We start from the raw sequence: 24,180 nt of genomic DNA, 5'->3' as shown, positions 1-24,180 counted from the left end.
TCACATCTGTGCAAGGTTTATTTTGCTGAAGTGCGAGGTGACCAGGCTCAAGGTTTCTTGCTTTAAAAGTACTTTCACAGGACATTGGAGCACACAGCAATATGTTTTTCTACGTGATTGAACTTGGCTCACCATGTACAGAACAGTATATACAAATCTGTCTGTTCGGTATTAAGCTGGAGCAAGGTTATCTTAACTTCTCATAAAGACTGAAGAAATGACTACCCTGGGCCTCACCAAGAAATAGTCCAGCACTCTGGTGAAACCTCAATGGGTTTACACTTTGATTTTGGTCAAAAATGAAACAAATTACACATACAAATGTTAGTTTTAGAGGTGCTAGTAGGTGGATGTATTCTCTTTAGACAGAGCCCGGTTTTATGCTTAGCTGTCTCTGAGCTAACATATGTGAGTGACATTGAACTTCTCATCTTACTCGCATCCAAACATCAAACTATTCCAGTAATCCTTTCATACTTTCAAATGAATTAATTGTTTGTTAATAAATGTCAAAAAAAAAATAAAAAAAATAATGAAATGAAAAAATCACAAATATTCCAAGCCTTATTTTAAAATGTTCATTGTTTAATGTGATGAGAAACGTAATATAATGCAGAGAAAAGCAATGCATCTGTACATTTGAGAAGCTGCACCAGGCCAATGTTATTCATATGGATATTTCGGTCATTCAACTGAATCTAAACAATTCAGCACAAATCAATATAGTAGGTCACCTCACAGGCAAGATATAGTCCCTCTGTTCAAAGCCAAGTTTAAAAGCACAGGAAGTGTATACGATTAAACTGTGTATTGTCCAAAACAAACCAGGTTCTGGCAGTATTTCACAGAGTCCTGCTCTACAGTCCGGGGCTGACCCCACTCTAATCCCGTGTCAAACCCCCTCCGGCTAAAACACCGGTTGAAGCTCGTCCAAGGCTGCGAGAGACAATGTGGAGGGAGGAGATCAGTAGTAGTGGCTTTGGATTCCTCTGGTGACTAACGGTGGGTGTTGGGGAAGTGGAGTAATCCAATTCACAACAACAAAGGCCAACCCCCACAACACACACACACACACACACCCACACAAACACAAACACACTGTACACTGGAATACAGATGCATGTTGTGTGAATTGGGGGTAGGTGTGTATGCTTGCATGTTGATGTGGAGAGGATGAAATTGTATTCTAGCAGATTGTGTTTTAATGAAAGGTTGTGATCCACACGGACCCATCTGTCCCTCCTCTTTCTCTTCCGCTCTGCCCCGTCCCATCCTCTCCATCCCTGCCTTTTCTTCTCCTCTCCCTCCACCCTCCTCCCTCCCAATCCTCCTCCTCCGCAGCCAGGCAACAACACAAACAGTCCCTCACCCTCCTTTACTACCCCACCTCCCTTCGCTCCATCCATCCATCCATCCATGCTAATTGAAAAATAAAAACATCACTCTCCATTTCTCTTTTCCAGTCTTGGTACTTACATGTCACCTCCATGTTTCCAAGTGTGGTGCGATACTCTCCACAGTGACTGGTGAATCCTTGTCCTTTTGCCAGAGAAGGAGTTTTTAGCGCCCGACGGGAGACAGGGATGGAGGGAGCAGATGGCTCCTTGGAAGAGTGGTCTAGCTGATTGTGGACAGTTAGCTTTAGCGCTAGCCACAATAAGGGAAGACTCGTCTGTCAACACAGCTCGTGCACCTCCTCCTTTTGCCTTTTCCTTTCTTGGATATTTGTTCCTTCAGGTTTCGTATTTGATACTCTCTTCTACAATATTCCCTTAAAAAAAAAAAACTAACAACAAACTCCCTGTTTTTTTTTTTACTACGTCTCCTGTATTATGATATTTCTGTATAGCTCCCTGTCTGCCTTTCTCCCTCCCTCTGTGACTCTAAGAGCATCAGCCAGCCTGCTCAGCTTCGCTTATGTTGATCTCCGGGCTTATGCCCTGATTGGACACACGCCACGATCAGAGACGCCAATGGTGGCTCAGCAAGTGGATCACATGATAAGTGTGTGTGTATGTGTGTGTGTGTGTGAAAGGGTGGGGGGGGTTAGAAGGAGGGGGAGTGAGGGAGGGATGAGAGAAGAGGAGGAGAAGGAGGAGGAGGGGTATAGTGAGTGGCTGCAAGCCGCCACATCACTGAGGGATTTTTTTTCTTCCAAGCGCCTGAGCAGAGAGAGATGGAGGCTTCTTCCTCCGGTGGGGAGGTAGAGGAGGAGCCGCTCTCATCACAGACGTTTGGATGTAAAGACGACAGGCGGCCGTTCAAGAAAGAGTCTGATGGACGCACGCAAGCACAGACATGTATAAACACAAACGTGTTCACATGCAGCGGAGAAGTGGCTCCATCTTACCGATACAGAGCCGGAGTAGTGCAGCGCAGCAGCGGTAATTGGACAGGGGTTGCTATGGAAACAGGGGAAACGGTTGCCTGACGGTCGGAGCTGTGCCCTGGGTGCATCAGACTCTCCTCCACTAAACACACACACATCACGTACACACAGCAGACACACACACTTCTTCTTTTACTAAGCACTATATTCTGAAAGCAAACAAGACAGAATACAAACTGGCTTCACCACGGTGTGTGTGTGTCGGTGTGTGTGTGTGTGCATACGTGCATGTGTGTGGGGAAGGGGGGGCTTCAGTGCCACAGTGTTGTTAAGCTTCATTTAAGCCTGTGTGGCTTTGTCTTTAATGAGCATAAATGCATGCGTGGGTGTGTGTGTTCCTGTCTTTGTGTGCAGGGCACATGCTCAGTCAGCCATGAAGAGAGAGAGCCTTCAGCGTTTAAGAAATGCTCACACACACACTTGAAGGCCACAGCACCGCGCACATCCAAATATCGATGAAACCCCAACGAGGTGTTTTAGTATTCCACACCTCAGAAAGCTCAGTGCTGTCGGTGTCTGGCAGCCACTGTGGGAGCTGCAGGGAAATCTATCCGTACAGCCAGCCGCGATCTGAAGCGGACGCCCTCAGGAATATCTGTGATGCAGCTTATTATCCTTGCTCACACCCTACAGAGGATATATCCTCATATACTGTACTGTGTGTACATGATATATTGAACGCAGCACTGCGTTTAGAATAACAGGCTGTTACAACACAGACAAGAAAGAGCTGTAAGATTGTTGCTTCCCAAACATCATAACACATTTGTTAATATAATGATGTACTATCATCTTCTAACGATGAGTAATGACTACTTAAAACCTATTTTTCATCAAGACACCATCACAGAAAAGACCATATATTTCTAAGTCGACTGAGACCCAAATAACCAATTACATGACTGATTGCCTAAGACAGTAAGCCAGTTTAAATGGCCGATTGGTTGCAGTTAAAAGGACAATAACTGTGATTAAAATCAGTGGAAGTGGGATGAACAGCATTAACATTATGTATTACTGATCCTAGCCTCTGTTGCCAGAACCATCCATCACTAGGTGAGTCAGCACTGTTAATACAAGTCAGTATTAGCAATGACATTATTAATCTAGAGTCAGTTTTTACATGACTTTTATCTATATTTATTCAATATAGGCCATCTATCTTATCCCATTCCGTTATCCATAACATTTTGAATTGTTCAGTTATCTCAATGTATTTGCCAAATGCTTTCAGAAAGTCCTTCTTGTCTTCTGTAAAATGTTTCAATACTTTTGAGGCCTCTAACGTTGGGGCGTATGCATTCATTTATCAAATAAAATTTGCGGAACTGTTTGGATTTAAGTTGGAAAACGTTGTTTACATTTCCCAGAGGGTGGTTGATCCCTAATTCATTACTTATGCACATTTTGTATCCAATTTTGTCAAATCTAATCTTAAGGATTTGATTCAATTCCACTCCTAATTATACCCCGAATAATGTATTTGGCTTTTCACGGACATGCATCATAGCCAGAGAGGCAAAAGACACTAACTACTGTGACTTTAAATGTTGAATTTTCTTTACCCTCACTTTATTGATCACATAAATAACTTTCCCCCCCCGTCATTACTGAAAATGTTCATATACATTTGCTCATGTCATGGTTTATTGGGATGTATAGAGCTTCCCCAATGTGCCTTTTTTGAGGGAAAGCCTCCTCCTCTCCATCTTCTGGACATTTTATTTGATGAAATGTGTAAAAGAATTAGGTAAAACATGTCAACTTTCAGACATCATCAGAGGAGCTGATGGTCCCCAGAGAGCTTCTGAGTTCAGAGAGGATACAAACTGAGACACTCAGCGTTAGAGGCTGGAAGCGCAGAGCTCTGCACGCACCATTTAGCTGATAGGAAGCCCTCGAGAGCAAACAGACTTAATATCGACAAGCAGCTGCTGAATTTTCAAAATCCCAAGGTACCATGTGATGAAAGATGAGGTAGGGAGGAGAGAGGGAGAGGCAAGGGAAGCATCATCTATCCCGACTCAATCGAAACCAAATTTCATCTTCAAGGGAGGGTTGTGAAGGATGAGATTGGATAATAGGATTTCTTGCTAGGGGAGGAGTGTGCTGAATTCTCCCATAAGATTAGCTGGAAATACAGCCCAACATGAGATGTGCAAGTCATTTCAAGCCTATTAGAGAAGGTTCTAGCACTCAGGGCCTATCTATCAATGAGTACATAAGGTTCCATATGATCAGGCAAACCGTTATGCTTTGTCACACAAAAAATGTCCAGATTTTTCAGCTCAGATTTGACTAAGCCAAAGAAAAAACATTCACAGAAGTTATTCCACCACGTTGTTTAAAGTGGACCTATCATGCTATATTTAAATGATATATTGTAGGGCCATACCTATATAAGGTATATTTATACGTTTCTGTTTTCAAAATACCAAACAGATCATGCATTTTAGCCATGCCTCATTTCGCTCTATGTGCTGTTTGCTGTCTACGGGGCTGATTCTGTGAGACCACGCCCCCCTGCAGGAGAGGGGAGACGTGCTCTGATCAGCTGCTGGGCTGTCAGAAGAGGGGGAGAAAAAGAGATCTCCGTCCTCCGTGTTTTATTATATAGAGTCGTTATTCATTTGTTTTAAAGCTCAATAAATAACAAAGCAGACCTTTGACCAGCACTTTTCTAATTTTGTCCGGAAGATTTAAACTTTAACGAACATCTTGACCGGCGAAACAAACTGAAACTGAAACTCTACCGCACGGTCCCCTCGTTCCTTGGAAGAGGCGGAGAGGTGGGTGTTTGTCATCTACTGGTGGACTAACCGGAGAGAATTACAGTGCTTGCCTCGACGGGGAGGGATTGCATTGCAGCGGGAGCAAACGCTTGCCTCGGGGAGGGAGAAAGAAAGCCACAGCGGAGAATAAACAGAAGGGTAACCATGGTAACTATGGGCGGGAAGTCTTCTTCGCTGCTTTTGTGGCAGACTACAGCGCCACTTACAGGTCTGGCATATGTACTACAGCGTCTCCAGCACTTTCGAACGGCAATGGCCGTGGCTGTCTCCTCCTGATTGGTGGAGTTGGCCCAATAGCCGTAGCGCCACCGTCCTGACGTCAGGACAGTGTTCAAATCTGGATCAGTTTTTATCAGATCCGTTGCAGCCCCTTTTTTAGAGATTTGGGTATGGAGGAAAATAGAGAGGGTTGTGTTTTCTGACACTTGGTGAGTTCCCTGGAACACCGGGGACACATATTCATGTATAAAAGACGTACAAAAGTGCATTTTGCATGATAAGTCCCCTTTAAGTGAGTGGCAAAAGTAGTAACACAGATGGTGGTGAAGACTTCAATAGACCGTAGGTGGATCTAACAGCTACCAAGGATGTTTAATTTCGACTACAATCTTGAAATGTTGTCCATTTGTAGCCTCTTCCAGTAGATCAAAATGTTGAACAAATCTCAAAACAACAACACATTTTACAATCACTCTGAATCAATTTGTGAAAGTTGAGCCAGACTACTCGAGTAGTTTTCTCTTGGTAATGACAAAATGGTTCCTGAAACCTGCTGTCATCAATCGTTTTACTTATAGTGAAATAGCGTTGGGTGATGCAACTCCAGCAGCACTTCATCTAAGCACAGGAACCATCACTTCATTCACACAAACATAAAATAAACTATATAAATGTGATTTCCTCGAAGCTGCAGGCTGAATAAATCTATTACAGTGTCACTTTGATGTAGCACAATGTGTTTGGATTTACAGTAGTGTGACATATTGGACCTGCAGAGCAGAAATAGAGGTGAGGACCGGCTTATTTATGTATGAGGAACCGTTTCAATGTTGATCAAAGTCAGTATATATGAGCAAAGGATTCAGGCCACAGCTTGGACACGGGGTATTTGACACCATAAGATAATCATAATTTGTTTGACAAATCAAGGAAAAGGGATGCGGCATCTGCTGACTGCTACATCTGATGCCTAATTGAATACACAACATACAATATTTGTCATAAACACCTCATTACTATCACCGTCTGGCAGTGCACAAACACATATTTCCTGTCCTCAACATTAGCCAGTTTATAGGAAGCTTTTCATCTTCATCCACAATCCAATCATCTCCAAATGAAGATGTAGTAGTTTAATCAGTGGCTCTGCTAATAGAGGCAGTTAATGTTTTATATCCAAAAGGGGAAAAAAACAATATAGGAACAATTATAATTCTGAAAAGCCCCTAAGATGTGTGTGCAGTTACCGCTCTCAATCTGCGCCCTTCAAAAAGGAAACGCCTAAAGCATGTTCATCTGTGTAAACAGGAAAAACACATTTCCATGTCTATGCACCTTAATCAGGCATACTATTTGCATGGGACTCTAGGCAATGCCATTGTGATAACTAACAGAATTTAAGTAATGATTAATAAATCATTGTTGCAATAAAGAGGGAGCTGTGACTGTGCTTCCTGCCAGTGTCAACCACATAAAGTCAATGAAGCATGGCACAAATCCTACAGAGCTGTGACTGTGTACACATATCTTAATGCTGTAAAAACACGTCTTAATTGAAGTTTGAAACCTCTATTAGGAAAATGTTGAAACTAACTGTTATGTTTTCATAAGATCATGTTAATCTTGACAAAGCAGCACAAATAATGATATCAATTAATCATATACATCATATTGTTTTATGGACAAATCTAATCGTTTGGTTGGCTGTTTCTCAATTTCAAAACTTTACCAACAATGCAGCTACCAATTACAAGAACCTCTACACAATACATCCATTGCACTGATATTGTATGTAGCAAAACTAAACTGTATGATCACTTGTCATAAAAACTTTACTTTTGTTCTAACAGTTCTGTAAAGATATTTTAATTAGTAAAAGATGCAAGCTCTTTCAACAAATCAACAGGTAATTATAAAAAAAAACTGTGATGGAACAAACTGGAAAACGCTACTGCCAATTTGAAAACATATTCAAAAGTGTTCCTGGAGCTGTCTCATCCGTGCCTAAAATGTGTTTTAACTTTTTCCAGTCCACCAAAAGACACTCCAGAAATCAAACACATTTAGTATGCATACTGGCATCAAGTGCACCGCAAACTCAAGGCCTAGTTATAATCAGTATGTAGCATGGAAATGGCACACAGTAATGATTTTTATTCATCTCACATTTTCATCTCCCAAACACACACACACACACACACACACAGCGTACCTTGTTGAAATCTTCGCTTGTGGCTCTCATCTCCTTCCAGGTTTTGTTTAGCAACTGGATGCAGATGCAGAAAAACTCTTCAAAGGAGCGATCGTGGGTGAAGAACATGGGGTGGAAGTCGTGGCAGTTTTCACTGGCTGTGGACAAGAGAGAGAGAAAATGTGTCACCTTGAACAGCAGCAGTTAAAGAGGCCCTGTTATGCTTTTTGGGTATAGTATAGGTCTGTGTGCATGTGAATGGTTTGCAAAGGCTAAAATCCCAAACTTCCCATCCATAGGGAGTTTCTCTCCCACACACCCCACCCCTGCCAAAAACACCTACATTGCACTCCTTTGTTTACTACCGTGACAAAGTGACATCACTACGTAAACTTGCGCTCCAACACATTACACGCGATAGGCTAAGGGGCGAGACAACTCTGAGCGGTTGACCAATCCCAACAGAGCCGGCCAGCTAACCAATCAGAGCAGATTGGGATCTGGTTTCAGACAGAGGGTGAAAAGAGGTGCTGCGGCACAGGCAGTATGAAAAAAAAGCACTACTAAATATTTTATTTTTTATCTTCTAGACGATTTGTACATTAACTAGATTAAACTAATTACTGTGTTTTATTTCTGGGAGGATTTGATGTTTGTTTTATGTGCAATATGACAATAGTACAATTATTCTCATCCAACCCTAGCAAGAAAGCTTAAAACCTTATATTCCCAAAATGTCAAACCATTGCTTTAACACACATCTGGCCATATACTGGATTTTTGTATTTGTATGCTACCGCTACACCCACTTGATCAGAGCTCAACTGATCAAATCCCATAAAGCCTGATCCAACTTACATCCACTTATCGTCCACATAAACTGACACAAGATAAAAGCACATACAGTTGGCCCGTAAAAAAAAGGACCATTTACATTTGATCTCTCTCCTCTGTTGAACGACTCATACAATATGGTGGCCTTCAATCGTTACTCATGAAATATGGCCTGAAGAAATGTGGCCCCTAGCCGGGACCTGAACACCTGACTAATGCACAACAACCCACACACACTGCTGCTGCAGGTAAACATCACTCAGCTCGAAAATGTTACCAATGAAATCATCACATTTCTGCTGCTAAAAGGTTCTGCGTTACACAGTAAAGTGACACATTGTTTATGATCATGCATGGTGATTCTAGCTAATGAGAGATAATCTGCTTTCTGCATTACAGAAAGGACAGGAAGTTGATGCTTTTATAGTTTTTTTGTATGGTTTATAAAACAGCCACTGGGAATGAGTGTCAGCTCCCAAACGAAGCACGGCTGTGTGTTATTGAAAATGTAGCTCCTCATCAACTTCAAATATAAAACACCCCTTGGAGGCAAATTGAGACCAACAAACACTATTCCAAGTGGATTAAGTTGAGATTTCTCATTTTCCAGAGCCAGAGGTGGCTTATTTACTTTATTAGCAGTGAACAGAAGTGTTTCAATTTCCTCTATTTGTGTGAGAGTGAGTTTGAAATAAGAATTAGAGGGAAGTGGGAAGGCCAGGGCTCTTGAGTGCCCAAATCATATCAACCAGGAGGTAAAATAACAAGGCTTGACATTCATTTGAACTAAATTCGTCTCCCTCTTGACGTATTGCTGTGGGTTGGTTCATTTAAAGAGTTTCAGAGCGGAGCAGCAGGGGCACCGGCCTACCACGAGCAGCCATGAAATTGGATGGAAGGGGTCAGGCAGCAATTGAAACTTCACAGTATAATGAGAGATGCCTGCAGGCCACGGGCACAATGACCTGAGCCTTGATTTGGAGCGATGGGTGGAAGATTAAGGGGAGGGTGAGGTGGAGAAATCCGGGGGGATGTGCTACCAGTGCCGGTAGTCAATCAGAAAGCTAATGGAGGTGAGCCAAAACAGATGCTGACAGGCTGCTTAGGTACCAGCACATTGCCTTTGGGGAGATAAGTAGAGAAAAATACAGGGGAAAGATGAAAAAGAAAGGGTGAATTTAAAAAAAGTGAAATACTCTTTGGGCCGGATGGTTAAAGTAGTTGGGAAGGTGGAAGTGACCTCTGAGCTAAATGGGCTGCTTATTGATAGGACCAACACAGCCCTGAGGTGGCAAGGTGAGGGGAATTACATGTCAAGGCTTATTTGGGGGATACGGACAGTGAGCAGTCTCATGAGGCTCTGCAGAAATTCCTCCATCCTCAGCTTCTGCAAGGCATGCTGAGTCTCAGACAGTTTTATTACCTCTCGCAGGGCTCAGCCTGACCTGCACCAGCACAGCGAGGAGGACAACAAAAAGCTGCTCAAAATAGTTCTCAAACAGTGTTGTGCATTGTAAAACTGATTGCAAGCAAACCCAAATGGTAACAAAGCATGGATCACTGAATATTTAATCAAACAAACAGAATTCATCCATGTTGAAATTATTTAAGAGGGGGGAATCTGGGAGCAGCTGCTCTGCATTTAAGCAATGAAAACACAGCAGTACGATGGTGTAATACTTGTTTATCTACGGGACAAATATATAATCCAAATCACACTAGATCTCAAATATCTCATAGGCCTAATAGATTTGATTTCTCAGCAATTTATTATAATCAGTAGTAATTGCTGTTCCATTTTAAATACAATGCAAAAGGAAACAATTCCATATAAATACTGCACTCTATTTTATTGAACCTTTTAGAATAACTGTATATTTGAATCATGTATAGTTATTGCAAAAAAATAGTCCAAAAGAAGTGGGAGAAATCAACAATTCAGTTCTTCCTTTTTTTAGCTGCTTTCCAGCCATTTCAAATGTCACGTCTGAATCATTCTCACCACTGCACAAATGCACTTAAACTTATCCGCCTGAATGGAGAGGCCACTGTGAGAGTGCTAAGTCATGTCAGGCCTTACTAGCCTTGTTTTTCTTTTCAAAAGCAATGCATCAGCATTTTCTGACACAATGATGAAATACAAACATCTGCTATACATTGAAATACTGCAACCCCCATCACACAAACTGATGGGGCTTACTGTAGGAGATGGATTGGTTGTACTGAAGAAAAAAACATGGAGCTCCTCGCTACTCCTGACCTTAATCTGAGGCTGACTGCAGTCATCGTGTGAGTATGTCTGTTCATCAGGAAACTTTTAAGAATATCACAATCTGTCATTTCTGTGTTCCCGTTAAGCACTGTTAATGAGTGAAGCAACCAGATAACAATCTCTGTCTATAGGGGACAAAGAGATAAGGCTTGTAATATTACTATAGAAGGAGCACATTCTGAATACTTAAGAGGACTTGACCTATTTACTGAGGAGTTATTGTTTCATTTTCTGCCTTAAGCAGTGACATGATGCGCTCTATCCATTTATTTTCATTAAGTGCCATTACTGCCTTGTAAACTCAGATGAATTAAGCTAAAATTAGGTACAAATTAATCACCTTGATATGTCCAAAATCTGAAGAAATTGCTCCCTTTAAGTCAATTTAAGATCTATTCTGGACAGATTATTGAAAAAGGGAATCAGAAAGTGATTTCTGACACAGCCTAAAGTAAGTTTGTCTTTGTAGTTCATAGAAAAAAGCCGTTGTAAAATGATATCGTCAGTAATGATGAAAAGTGACCAGAGAGCAGTGCAACAGGAGTTTAGCTGTATGATAACAGCAATTTCTACTGGTCTATTCCCTTTGCTGTTGTTACTTAACATTTTCTTTTGAAATGCCAACATAATTAGATATTGATGACTGCAAGTGCCACGTTACTGAAACGGGTAAGAAGTATAAAGCTAAGCACTTCTAAAAGACGGTGAACTGGATTCCTAATTGTTTGAAACTGGTTATGTAATGCCTCTCTGCCTTCCTCCCTTTCTGCTGAGGAGCAGCCTTCTCTCCCACAGGCAGGCTAACATGGTCATGGAGATGGGGGGCGATTTGACACATCAAGTGCCTGAGGAGTCTGACACTTCGCGATGGATGATTCACACAGCCAGGGACAAACGCACAAACACACACTAAAACACACACACACACATTGTACTGGATTACACGAAGCAGCGGGGCAGATATGAAGACTACATTTAAATCATAATGTATTACTTTTTTTAGCCGAGCATATCAGACCACAGCAGACCATGTAAATGGGTGGAAAATGGGCTCTAATGGGTTTCCTTTGTCCTGTATACTTTTCATCCATCTGCACAGCCATATGTTCAGAGCCTGTACCACCCATAAAGTAGGTAACACGACACTGTCAGGACCAGTTTAGGTTATGCCGGACCATATGCCCACATGGAACTGCAGAACAACTTTTTTTAACGGCTACGGTGCAACACTTTGTGACTACCTTTCACTACGACATGAAATCAAGTATGCAAGCTTGAGCAAGGTTATATCTGAAATCAGCTTGACCTTTTTAGTTATTTTTTACTAATGGAGTATTTTTCACCACTCACATTCTGTTACCCTGCTATCCTGTTCCCAGGCCTTTATTGGGTAAACAAATCGTTCAGGATTAGTCATTTATATATCTTATATAGAGAGGGACTTGAGGTATCAACTCTCAAATTAAGAAAAAAAACTTTTGAGAGTTTAGCTACTCAGTGAGTTAAATACATCGTATAAACTAAGGCTGGATTTTAGGTAGATGTAACTGCCAGTGATGGTAGCCATGCATACATGTTGGGTTTCAAAATACAACAAACTTTGGACTCAAAACTATTACAGAGGCTTTTTTTGTCTTGATGTCTGACCGATGTGATGTGAACGCATCTGTGGTTAGAGATGAGTTATAAGTCCTTTCCGTCTATCCATCTCATGCGATGTTTGGCTAGGCTGAGGTCAGGGGTCACGGTCATCTTGCTGGAGTGACTCGGCTAATGTGTCCGTGACTGAGTGTGCGACAGCTGGCGTCTGACACGCTCCGATCAAAGTCCATCAGACACGAGCTCTCTGTGACGTCAACTGACAACCAATGAATCACTGACCACCAGATGAGTCTTACAGTGGAGAGGTGACTAAGCATGTTTATCAAAGTGTACGAGTGCTCAGCTGCGTGTATTTCTCTTTGTATGTGTTAAAAGAAGGAACAGAGACAGGACGGCTGAATGCCACTCTCAAGGTCCAATGTGCACTTGTTTATGTGTATTTGTGTCCATGAGTGTGCATAAAGTATTCGACACGAGCCCAGAGTCACCTTGCAGCTTTGCCACATGATGAATAAACAGCAGAAAGTGTCATTCTCACTCTAATTAAAATACCAGCATGCTCTGACGTCCCACTGTGACAAGGGGATTGTGTGTGATGTGTGTGTGCGATGTGTGTGTGTGTGATGTGTGTGTGTTTGTATGTCCAGAGCGCAGCGTCAGCACCATCTTTCCGGGCCAGTCACTGTTTGTGTGTGTGCAGCATGCCAAGACAGCAGAGAAGCAAACCACAGCCATGCTCCAGCAACAACACCACACATACTGTAAATGCATATACAGTTCATGCCAGGTTTTAAAAAAAAGCATATAGTAAAGCCATTTATCTAACCAATATATTTAAAGTCTTTTTCACTGACTGTGCTGCCCTAGTTGGGGACAGAATGGGGGTAAGATCAATCTACACTTGAACATGTCCCCAGGAGGAACAGTGCATTTTAAAGCAATTCTTTCATAATAGCTACTTTTAAAATTGCAGTTCGCTTGAAGCTCTAGGGCCGAGAAATGTATTTCCGTGCTCGATCATTGCGAGAGAAGGAAAACAAAATGTTTTTTCTGTGTCGAAAGCACTCAAGTCAGCAAGTTAAAAACCTTACATGCATTGTGCTATGTGCTCACTCACTAACAGACTCCTAAATGGGGCATCTCTTTGAAATACAGATACGTAGTTCTCTTAATACACTTTTGGTTCAACACAAAGAGATGACTCACACAGATGATCACTCGGCCAAAAAGATATGAAATTGGCTTGCAATGCGGACACCACAACTATAATTATGTCCTGAGCTAGCAGGGAAACTGATAACGTCACACTCTAATTAACATCTTGCTCTGTTAGGGTAGATTCTGGGCTAAATATGTCACCTTAAAATGTAATGTCAATTGGGTTTTGAGTTTCTGTGAAATTATAAATCAGTTTTACAGAGTCTTATAATACAATGTCGAGTTTCTCCATCCTGAAACTAATGATCAATAAATATTGATGTGATGAGAATGAGGCCACTGGTTCAAGGAGAGCTAATATAATGCTGCACAAAATAAACTACTAGGTGTCCACAGTATTGGTTTGTTTGGTTATTTACATCATCTTTGCCATTTATGTGAGGAAAGAACAATATGTTGGACCTTGATCAGACTGAGGGGGGCATGTAGAGAATCCATCAGCACTCTGGACAAGGACACGTTTCCAACACATTTAGGAGGACATCTGCTTTCACAGACTCGTGTTTTCTCAAATACAATAAGGCAACTGCATCTAGTCAGAGCTGCTTCAGGCACTCATTAAAACAACTCATATTCTTTCATAGCTCAATACATCAGTTATGGGAGCTACATTATTATATGCACATCATGCCAGACTCTTCTGAAGGAAAATCTCTAATCAGACGGTGTGAGTCACACTTATGCAAATATAAAATCAAGCTGCCTGAGTTTGCCCAAATGCAGAAACAGAATTATTCATAATCATAACAAAACAACAGAGAAGTGTCCAGCTTACATGCACATACACACATGCAAGAGAAAGCACACTGACACAGCCTGTGTATAAATAATATATGTATTTATAGATCAAGAAATTGAGTGGGATCATTATACACATACATTTTGTGTGTGTGAGTATGTGTGTCTAGTGAAAGGATAGTGTTTAGTCGGATTACACCTTTGACAAAGTGTGCTAGTAAGGGGCCTTTCGGGGAGAAAAGCGTCAGTTTGTTCAGAGCACTGTGTGAGAAAAAAAAGTTTGAAGGAGACAAGTTGACGAGAGTTTGATGGTAAATTACAGCTAAAAAGCTCAGAGTACGTCAGTAAGTGGCAGCGCTGCCATGGGCTGGGCGAGTTTTCATCCCCCGCACTATTTCAATCCGCTAAGGGTTGCTGAGAGCTGACAAAGGACAGGAGTGTCTGAAAAACGTAAGGGATGCTTAAAACTTGAGATTCTCAAGCACCTATCCGTCAAGTTTGTTATTTGTGCAATTGAAAACCTTTTGCTGGTGAATGCCTGAGGCTACAAAGTGTAAAACCCTGAAGAAGCCTTCCCTCTTTTAAGGCTCAAAGCGACAACTTGGTGAAGTGGTTGCTGACTGCACAAAAGAGCCTCATGTCACGATTTGAGGGATACTTGAAATTCTTCGCTTGGCCTTTCTTCCCCTCGCCATCCTCCAATTTACTCATGAATCATGGAAGGAGACCTAAGGGAGGGATAAGCAGCTAAAACCTTGAGACTTAACGAGTCATTGGAAATGGGATCATTAGCATAGTAATGTTTGATGTCGGACATAAATTCTCATCCCACTGATACTTCGTTAGTGGAAGCAACTGCTTACAGATGGAGCTCACTGAAGATTATAAATCAGGACACAAACATATCATGAAAGGTAAATTATACACTATAATTCAGCATGTCCTTCGTGATTCATAAAAACTAATAAGAAGTGCCAGTGATTTAAGACAAATAAGGAAAATGAACACAAGATTTATTAAGCAAACGCTTAGTTAGTCATATTCTTGTTCATATTCTGCCCTCAGCAACTTGTCATGTCTCATATTAATTACTGGATTATATAATGACTTGTCAGCGTGTGGGAAAAACACCCCTCTGAGTGGGCCAGTAATATAATTCATCCTATTTAAGGAGATACTCTACTAAAATCCAATAAATTCTGAAACACTAGCCATCTACATGTTTAAAAAGGTGGATGGTTTTAAATATATTTTTTTATGATGAGTTGCAGGTTTTCATGACAAAAAGAAAATCTAAAAGTCACAGAATAATCAACTTTCCAGTCTTATAAGCCCAACTTCATCCACACAATTGCATTTTTATCACAATTTGGCCGGATCTACTAAATAAGAGCACCTTTTATTAACAAACACATAACCATTGTTAGTGTGTGTCTACTGAAAGTGCTGACAATGCATAAGATGTTGAGTAGTCAATGTTATGTATACTGGATAGAATAGATAGAAACCCTATCATTTAACTGATTAAAGAAATGTAATGCAAACTATTTTAAAACTACAAATAGTTTCTAATTTCTGAACCCATTTAGATTTCAACATTTGAAAAATAATTACACATTCTGAGATGTGGACATTTTGGTTGCCATTTACTCTTCAATGTCCGACTGCAGGCCCAAACATAACATGTTCTTTTGACCACGACGAGTGCGGACAGTACATGGCAGAGCATGTGTTAAAACTGTATGTGGGCCAGTCCAAACACATCCCAGCATTTCAATCTCACACTGTGACATTTCTCTGATATGTGTGTGTGTATAAGTTTGTTTGTGTTTATCACAGCACAGCGGGCAACTTAGAAATGTCATTACAGTGGGAGTTGTCCAGCTAATGAGTTTGGATGAATCTGAATCCCCTGCTGGGTTTGAAAAATACTGTATACACCCATGCTCCAGCCACCAAAGTACACACACACACACACACACACCCAGGACAGTGCCAACATACGACACCTGCCCTTGATTATAGCAACCCGAAATGGGCTCACTTTATACAAAATAATTGGATTGTTTTTCCTGCACATAGTGACCTGCATATCTTCTTGTATTGGGAGGTGATGGGACATGTGAAGGGTCTTTGGAAAGGTAAAGCAAATCACCTCTAACATACAGTATTATTTGTTATTATCAAAAGCCAGAGAGAAAAACAGACACACCGAAATTCAAATCCTCTTTCACAAATCAGAGTTTAAAGGGAATTTTAAGAAGATTTATGGCAATAATTTGAGTCTTTACTTTACTCAAAACATCTGCTTAAGAGACGACGGCGAATCAATTTCCATCACCTTATTCAAAATACTTTATTCTTAATTCTGATGATACCCTAATGTTTCCTCTAATGCAACACCAAAAGAAGATAGGCACCTTAATAGAGATTTAAGAGTAAAAATATAGAAAAAACTATAAATACACACACAAAATATAAAATCAATCCATATTTCCACATGATGTCTGTCTCTCTTCTGACCTTGGCTGACGGCTCTATAATGGAAGACACAATCATGAAGACATCAAGTGACTGTTAGTCCGCAGCCTGCCCAGATCTGCCTCTGTGTGTGTGTGTGTGTGTGTGTGTGTGTGTGTGTGTGTGTGTGTGTGTGTGTGTGTGTGTGTGTGTGTGTGTGTATATATGTGCGCTTGTACATGCACAGGTCTGTTTTTATTTCACGTGTTAGCATGTGTGTGTCCATGTCCCGACCTGCCATTGCTCGCCTCCCAGCTCTCCATCTCAGCAACGACATGTCACACTGTGAATCATCAAGCGGAGCCATTACTCACGCTGCCTGGCCCTTTCTAAATAACTTCATAAATATTCTAGGGGCCCGCTTAAAAAGGAAAGTCTGAAAAGTCGTGTCTCGGCGCCTCACCTACACAGATTCCATTAAGCCCTGTGTTGCAGCAGAAACATGGTGGGACAATTAATCTTTAAGGATCTGAGGCCCGGCTACAACACATGCAGAGTGAGAGAGAGAGAAACTGAAAGGGTATGAATTTATGGACGGTGAGCGAGAGTGACACCTTGATGGTGTTGTGAATTATGAAGAATTCATCAGCATTGACAGGCGCTTCAACCAAACAAGCTCCTGTATAGCGTTTTTCTAGACCACATCTGCATATAAATGACACATCTCAACAACAACCGCAGAGGAAAATGTCAAAATATCAAAAAAAACAAGGATAGCATTAAATTGAAAGGTGTAATCCATTGGTCTGAAAGAGCGCTGAGACACCCGTCATGACCGATTCTTAAGAGGCTTCTTTATTATTTATTTATTTATAAAAAGTAAAATGCTTCTAGCTCGTGTATTGGTGGATTGTTTTGTCAACTTCTTGGGATAGAAAAGCCAGAGCTTTAGAGCGGGAGGAAGGATTACAAGTCTGAGAGGGACAGATGTTCTTCAGACCCACAGAGAGGAAAATAAGAAGGAGCCTAGAAGAAAGAGCATGAACAGTAAGAAAAATAATATGAGAGACAGAGCTTGAAGAGGCAAAGCAGGGAAGAAAGGCAACTTCAACAGCTACCGGCAAATCCAAAATCCCTCTGCGTTTCATCCCCGTGAGAAAACAAGAAGAGAGTGCCTGGCCTCTGCGAGAGCCACACTGGCATTTCACAAAGACACGGAGCAAATGAGCCACTAAGACATCAATACAGTCACCATTAATCCGCTATCTCTTTCTTCTGCTTTTATCCACAAAAGGGATGTGAAGAAGAAAAGGGGGGATTTAAAAACCTGAAATGAGCTCTGTTTTCTTCACCATGGGTAAGAAATGCATCTTTAGAATAAAAACTAAGACTTTTCATGGAGAAATACAGAATGATCTGCACTATTGAATATCAAAAGTATGCCACTAATGCTTCGACCAGCTACAGCATGCTAACATTTGCCAATTAGCAGTTGTAGTTTTGCAAGTATATGCTATTAATCTTAAAGGTGGGGTATGTAATTTATTTCAGAAACACTTTTTGTTATATTCCATGGAATGCTCTTAACATCCCGATAGCAATGAATATCTTAAGTGCTTTGACAATAAATACATACAAAAAATGTCATCTGTGGAAGCCGTAGTACTGTAAAAAGCACGACCAATCATTTTAGCCGGCTCGGCTAAAATAACTGGATGGCCGATCTGCCTGTCAGCCTTCCATCTGTGCACAAACTTATCTCGTGCCCTCATTGGTCATGTGCGCGTTCGTGTGTGTTGGAGGAGGGGCTCTATAAGGAAGTGGCAGATTTTCTCCGGTTGTGTATTTTCAAATTCTAGCGGTCTCGAGCTGGCTTCTCCAAAATTACATACCCCACCTTTAAGTATCGGATAAGTTGACACTTTGATTGGATGATGGCATTTGCAAATGTCACAGTAGAAAAACACAGGTGTGAATAATAACAAAATGATGGAAGAATTTAATTTAGTGGAGCATGCTGAATCACTGTTGTACTTTCAGCCATTTTAAATGTTATGTGCAACATCTGTGTTCTTCTATAAATATAAATGGCTGCTTTATTTCAGCCTACAGCTAAAATACACAAATGTCAACTTCATGAAGGTGCCAGAAGAAATAAGAAGCACCAAAAACATTTGGTTACAGTTACAATGGACATCTGTGCAAATTGTGGTGGTGGACGAACCAACAGCAAATTACTATAAGAGTTTTCTTCCTATGTGGAGCAGGAAGGGCACCAAAATGTAATTGTTACACTTCACTTAATAATTCACCACAGTTTCTAATATTAGTCTTTCTCTGAAATACCACACGATCAGAACTGATAAAAATGATACACAGACACACCCTCCAACATCCTCGTTAGTGTCGTGTATTTCATTGTGTCGCTGTTGAAAGGTCAACCCGAGCGATGACAGTCGGTGTGAGGCTGAGACTCATTTCGCTCCCTGCTTTCCTCTGGGAAAATGCCCTACATTACACACACACACACACACACACACACACCTATACAGTTCTTCTAATGATCAGCCGTTACTCACCAATAATTTACAGCACCTGCCTGGCCCATGCCATGTTACATTCATCCTACTCATTCATTCATTAGTGCATGTTAATATGCACAGGGCTAATGGGGTGTGTGTGAAAAGGCACTTAGTCCCTACAAGAGAAGACGCAGTGCAGCTTATGAATGCTTTAGGACACACTGGCTTCCTCCCATGAGGACGAGATGCATATAATGCTCTGTGAGTGCAAGTGTGTGCAAATATTTACTGGACGACGCTGTGACAGAGATGGATGGGAACATTAGGATTTGGTTTGTGTTGAATATGAATTTTTAAAAATGTCGTCTTTCCCTTTGTGTCCCCAGTAATTTCCTTCAAAGGGATTTGTTTTATCGTATGTAACTTTTCAACTGTGTGCCTGTAGATGACCTACTTGTGTTTATGCTAATCCTGTCATGTTCAAAACCAGATGTATGTGCAGCAGATAATATCTCATACAGATAAGTCATTCTCTGCAGGTCGTAGTTTCATCACACCAATTAATATCTGCCCCCCAATTCTACACATACACACAAGCAATACTACATCATAAATATTAATGGTATTTTCAATCTCCTGGACTTTCAGCCTCAGCAAAGAGGACAATATTCAGCCGCTGGGAATAAAAAGGCCCAGAACTAAAAGTCAAGGTCACTGCTGCGGTTCAATTCCAACATTCAATAGTGCAGAGAACTTTTCATGTGTCATCATAACATAACAAAATCCCTGTTTTAATATGAATAATAATAATACTACTTTTTACTGTGCAAACCAGAAGGATTACAATATGTTGCAGCAGTCGGGTGCACATTCTGCTCATATCTCTTAAATGAGTTATGTGAAATCCAGCTCTCTTTATTTGAACAAAAAAGGCTCTCAAAAACAAAGTCTTATTCGCGATGATGGCCTGGCATTCATCCTAGGGATTTAGTTTTATTGCATAAGCCTTCAACTAACAGCCTCAGAGATAGAGAATGCTTGTTGTACCATTTTAGGACAAGTCTGGTTGCTTCATCTGCATTAGGAAATGAATGAGGTCAAAGCTTTATTTCTAACAGAGAGTAAAGGGAAGCAATTTCGGTTCGCTAACAGAAGATCAAAAGAGCATGTCCAGTGGAGCACATTTGGATAATGAGACACTTTAAATAAAAATAAAGCCGTGAGACACTGTACAGAAAAAAAAACATCACAAGGATACATGAAGATGCACAAAAAGAAACAGAATAGAGCCAAAAAAACATTGAAATATTAAAAACTAAAAGCTCAGTATGAGAGTCACATTGCACCTCATGAGACATTACCTGTCCCTCAAGCTCGACTTAAACCCTTCATTGATCCACCTGTCTCCCCAGATCACGATACATCTGTGGGCGAACTATATTTATATTATTAAATAGTGTTGGCACCATCTTTGTGGTTTAATAAAATATCTAAATCCTGTGCGCTTCAGTATTTGATGTGGAAGGTCGAGAGATTTTGCATTACAGCAGAGTCTGGCAGAGATACAAGCAAATACTTTTTTTTTTTTTTTTTTAAAAAGGGACTGGAAAATGACAATATGCTAAGAAATGTTAGAGAACATTCTTATCTTGAATTGAAACTTGGCCTGGCACTTCTATCAGCAATCTTAAGGACAGAGGAGAACATTTAGACGGCAGTTCTCTGAGCACAGATATACGAATAGACACCATTTTCATGGCCTAAACACTAATGTCCCGTGTGCAATTTGCAAACCAGAGGGAAGAACCCTGCTATGCAGCCTCGTCTAAATCTTCCATGAAAAGAACATGAGCCGATGAAAAGGGCACTTCGGTTCAAAACTGAGCTAAGAATGTGGTCTACCTCCCTACAGGGAGCAGCAGGGGTCAGTCTGGAGCCGAGCTGAGACCAACTCGGCCATTTAAACAAGTAAAGACAAATGAAAAGGGCACATCAATTTGGAGCGGACCTGGGCACAGCATCTCTTTCTCTGCGCAGTGTGCCTCCCAAAGGCGGTATATTAGGCTGAAAGGGGCTGAATGGGGGCGAGGTGCTTCACTAAATAATGAACTCCTGGCGGCACAATTACTGAGCATAATGGCTGCTTTCATCCTCACAGGGAGAGAATGTGTGTATTTGTTTGTAGGGAGGTTTTGTATTTGTGTGCACATAAGTAAATGCATCTCTGTGGGGAAAGCAGTCCCTGAACTATTTCTTCTAATGTCTGTGTGCTCATTGTGAAGAAGGAGTGAGATCAGCAACAGTACAGGGAGAGTGGAAAGAGTGTGTGTCTGGTTGTAAACTTACGAAGCTCGCCCACTTTGAGGATCTCACAGAGCATCTTGGTAAGCTCGATGCTGCTGCGGCCGAACGGACACTCGTGCTTGTCTTCTCGGCTGCTGTTCTCCAGGACGATCTGAACACACACAGTCAGTTAAATAAGCATGGTGAAATATATGATGATATGCGTGTTCTTTTTCTATCTGGATACAACAACAGGTGTGTGCCCTTGAATGAAATTTGCAAGATAAATCCTGAAACATTAGGATTTTAAATTGCTTCGATTCATTTGCATGAGTGAGCTCCGATTATTCCTTCCAGAATAAAATGCAGAATAAAGCCTGATATTAGTAGTAGATGCATGCATCGGCAACAGTCACTGTTTTAAATTGCAAATAGGATCTGCCAAAAAACTGAAATGTTTAAATCTTACACTCAGCAGCTTTAAGGCATTCAATTACTTCAGAGTGCCTTGTGGTGAAAGGTATATGTAAAATATATGAGCAATTATTTACAGCTGCTGGCTTGTTGCACTGAAGGTCATTTTCTCATAAACACTTCCATTATGGTTTAAACAATATGTCATTATTTGCCCCAATATGATCCTCTTGTGCTTGAAATTCAAAAAACACTAGTTGAGTCTCAAAAAAAGCAAAGATATTCACTTTAATTATGTGGAGATGGTAGCAACACTTCAGAAAAGAGGCTGTAAAGGTCCCAATCATTTTAGCCGGTGACAGTTTAATTTGGGAAATTGGAGGCTGTGTCTTATCCCTCTGTTCTACTGATAAGGGCTGAGTCGGCACTACTAAGGCCCTTCCATCTCTTTTCTCTCATTCAAGTCCAGAGACTATGAGAGGACGCACAATGTAATCACACACAAACACACACTGATTTGCAGGTGTGGGGATTAAAGTGCTGGAAGTGTAAAGTTGACACAAAAATCATACATACTGTAAGTTTAATTACAATAGAGTGCTGGACATCTGAAACTAAGCTGAATTAGCAAGTGGAAACCCAAACCCATTGTTCCCTACAATAGTGAGAGCCGTTCCCTTACAGACAATAACTGTGGGTATACTAGATTATATGACTCCAGTATAAAATCCTTTTGATCATCAAAAAAAAGGATAAAACTGTTCAGAGTCATTGCTCGGGGTCTGATCGTTTGGACTGAGTAACTTTATGAGATGCAGTTTTAGCTGAAAGATAATGTAGGAACGTGCCGGAAAATACAAACATGGTTGGTAGAAAGTGGTCAGCCGAGGTGACGTGAGAAATATAGCACAACATAAGTCGCTGAGCAGAGTGTGTTAGTGTGCCTGGATAAGAAAAATGTGCAAACACAAGTGCTCACCCTGATGTAGGCGTCCTGGTGGTGTCTGGCAAAATACAACATGTTATCCAGAGCCAGCATGCCTGGAGGGATCTGGGTGAAATCCACCGCTGGATTCACATGGTTCTGAGAGACAAAGGAGAAGGAGGGTGAGACATTTTCCACTATATCCTTTTAAGAAAATCTTTATTCTTCTAGGTATAATCCACAGAATGCGCTATTTTTCCCAGCACAAAGCAATAGTCACAGGGAGTTACACAGTAGAACCACAGTGCAGTATTCAAAGTATCATTTGAGTTTATCGACAGACATTAAAGCGCAAATGCATAATATTGTATTTAAATAGGTAATCCATCCTTCCTAGCTGTGGCTGCTCTTTTAAAGCCTCTGAAATTTGTTTTTTTATTTGATAACATTTAAAAAAAAAACATCTGTTATCAAAACTAAAGTATAGAAATGATATCGGCATTTCTCTATTTATAGAATTTAATCATTTGAACTAACTCTGATAATTGTTCAATGTTTTATAGGCACCAAATAACAAAAGGGAATTAGATTTTTGAGTTACATGGAAATACATTGTTTTTATTGAATATATTCGACATATACTGTACAAGCAAATGTCATGTCACTCCAGGTTGATTTTAAAAATGAAGTGAAATGTATATAAATGTACGGCTGCCTGGAAGAAACAGTAGTGAATGAATATAAAAACCTGTGTCAGAAAGAAATCAAGAAAACACACAAGTAAGTTTGGCCTTCAACCTATCCCCAAACATCAATAAAACTACCCAAAACTTTTGCAATAACACTCCTCACATTCCTCTACACTCCCACCTCCCATCACATTTGAATATTGAATGAGATGTGCAGATAGATGCTGCCTGCGCTGTCACAGTCCATCAAAGATAATTCCTCCCAGACATTTCAGAGAAGTCAGTCCACTAATGATTCAATCCACAGATACACATGCAAACACATCACTCTGAAGCTTGATTTTAAAAAGTGATGTTGGAGAGGAAAGTGTACGGCAAAAGAGAAGAAGGAAAGCAGAGGAAAAAGAGGAATGGAGGACACTGAGATCAGGCTCATCAGTTTGAAGTCTGTCTGACAGGAAGCAAACTTATCGGCTTAAAACACAAACAGACACCCAGGGCCAAAATACACCCTTATATTGACATGGGAAAAATATTGCAGCATGTGCAACAATCCCCCCTTAAAGAAGCTGAAAGCATTAGAAGGCAAACAAATGATCTCAGTGGTGATAAAGTCTATCTAGAGATTTATG

At 40.8% G+C, this 24,180-nt stretch overlaps 1 protein-coding gene across 3 annotated transcripts in view; it reads right to left on the bottom strand.

Annotated features, from left to right (window-relative positions):
* The window catches only part of elmo1 (engulfment and cell motility 1 (ced-12 homolog, C. elegans)), a 93,047-nt gene that overhangs the window by 21,245 nt on the left and 47,622 nt on the right, over positions 1–24,180 (bottom strand). For all 3 annotated transcript variants that reach the window (XM_034124474.1, XM_034124473.1, XM_034124475.1), the window contains exons 14-16: positions 22,914–23,018; positions 21,584–21,692; positions 7,613–7,749 (exon numbers count right to left, since the gene is read on the bottom strand). In XM_034124474.1, the coding sequence (XP_033980365.1) occupies positions 7,613–7,749; positions 21,584–21,692; positions 22,914–23,018 (351 nt within the window). The remainder of the gene's footprint in view (positions 1–7,612; positions 7,750–21,583; positions 21,693–22,913; positions 23,019–24,180) is intronic.

This window comes from Trematomus bernacchii, unplaced genomic scaffold (genome assembly GCF_902827165.1).
Source record: "Trematomus bernacchii unplaced genomic scaffold, fTreBer1.1, whole genome shotgun sequence".
NCBI lineage: Eukaryota > Metazoa > Chordata > Actinopteri > Perciformes > Nototheniidae > Trematomus > Trematomus bernacchii.
The sequence above is the reverse complement of the archived record's forward strand: the minus strand, read 5'-3'. Positions and strand labels throughout refer to the sequence as shown.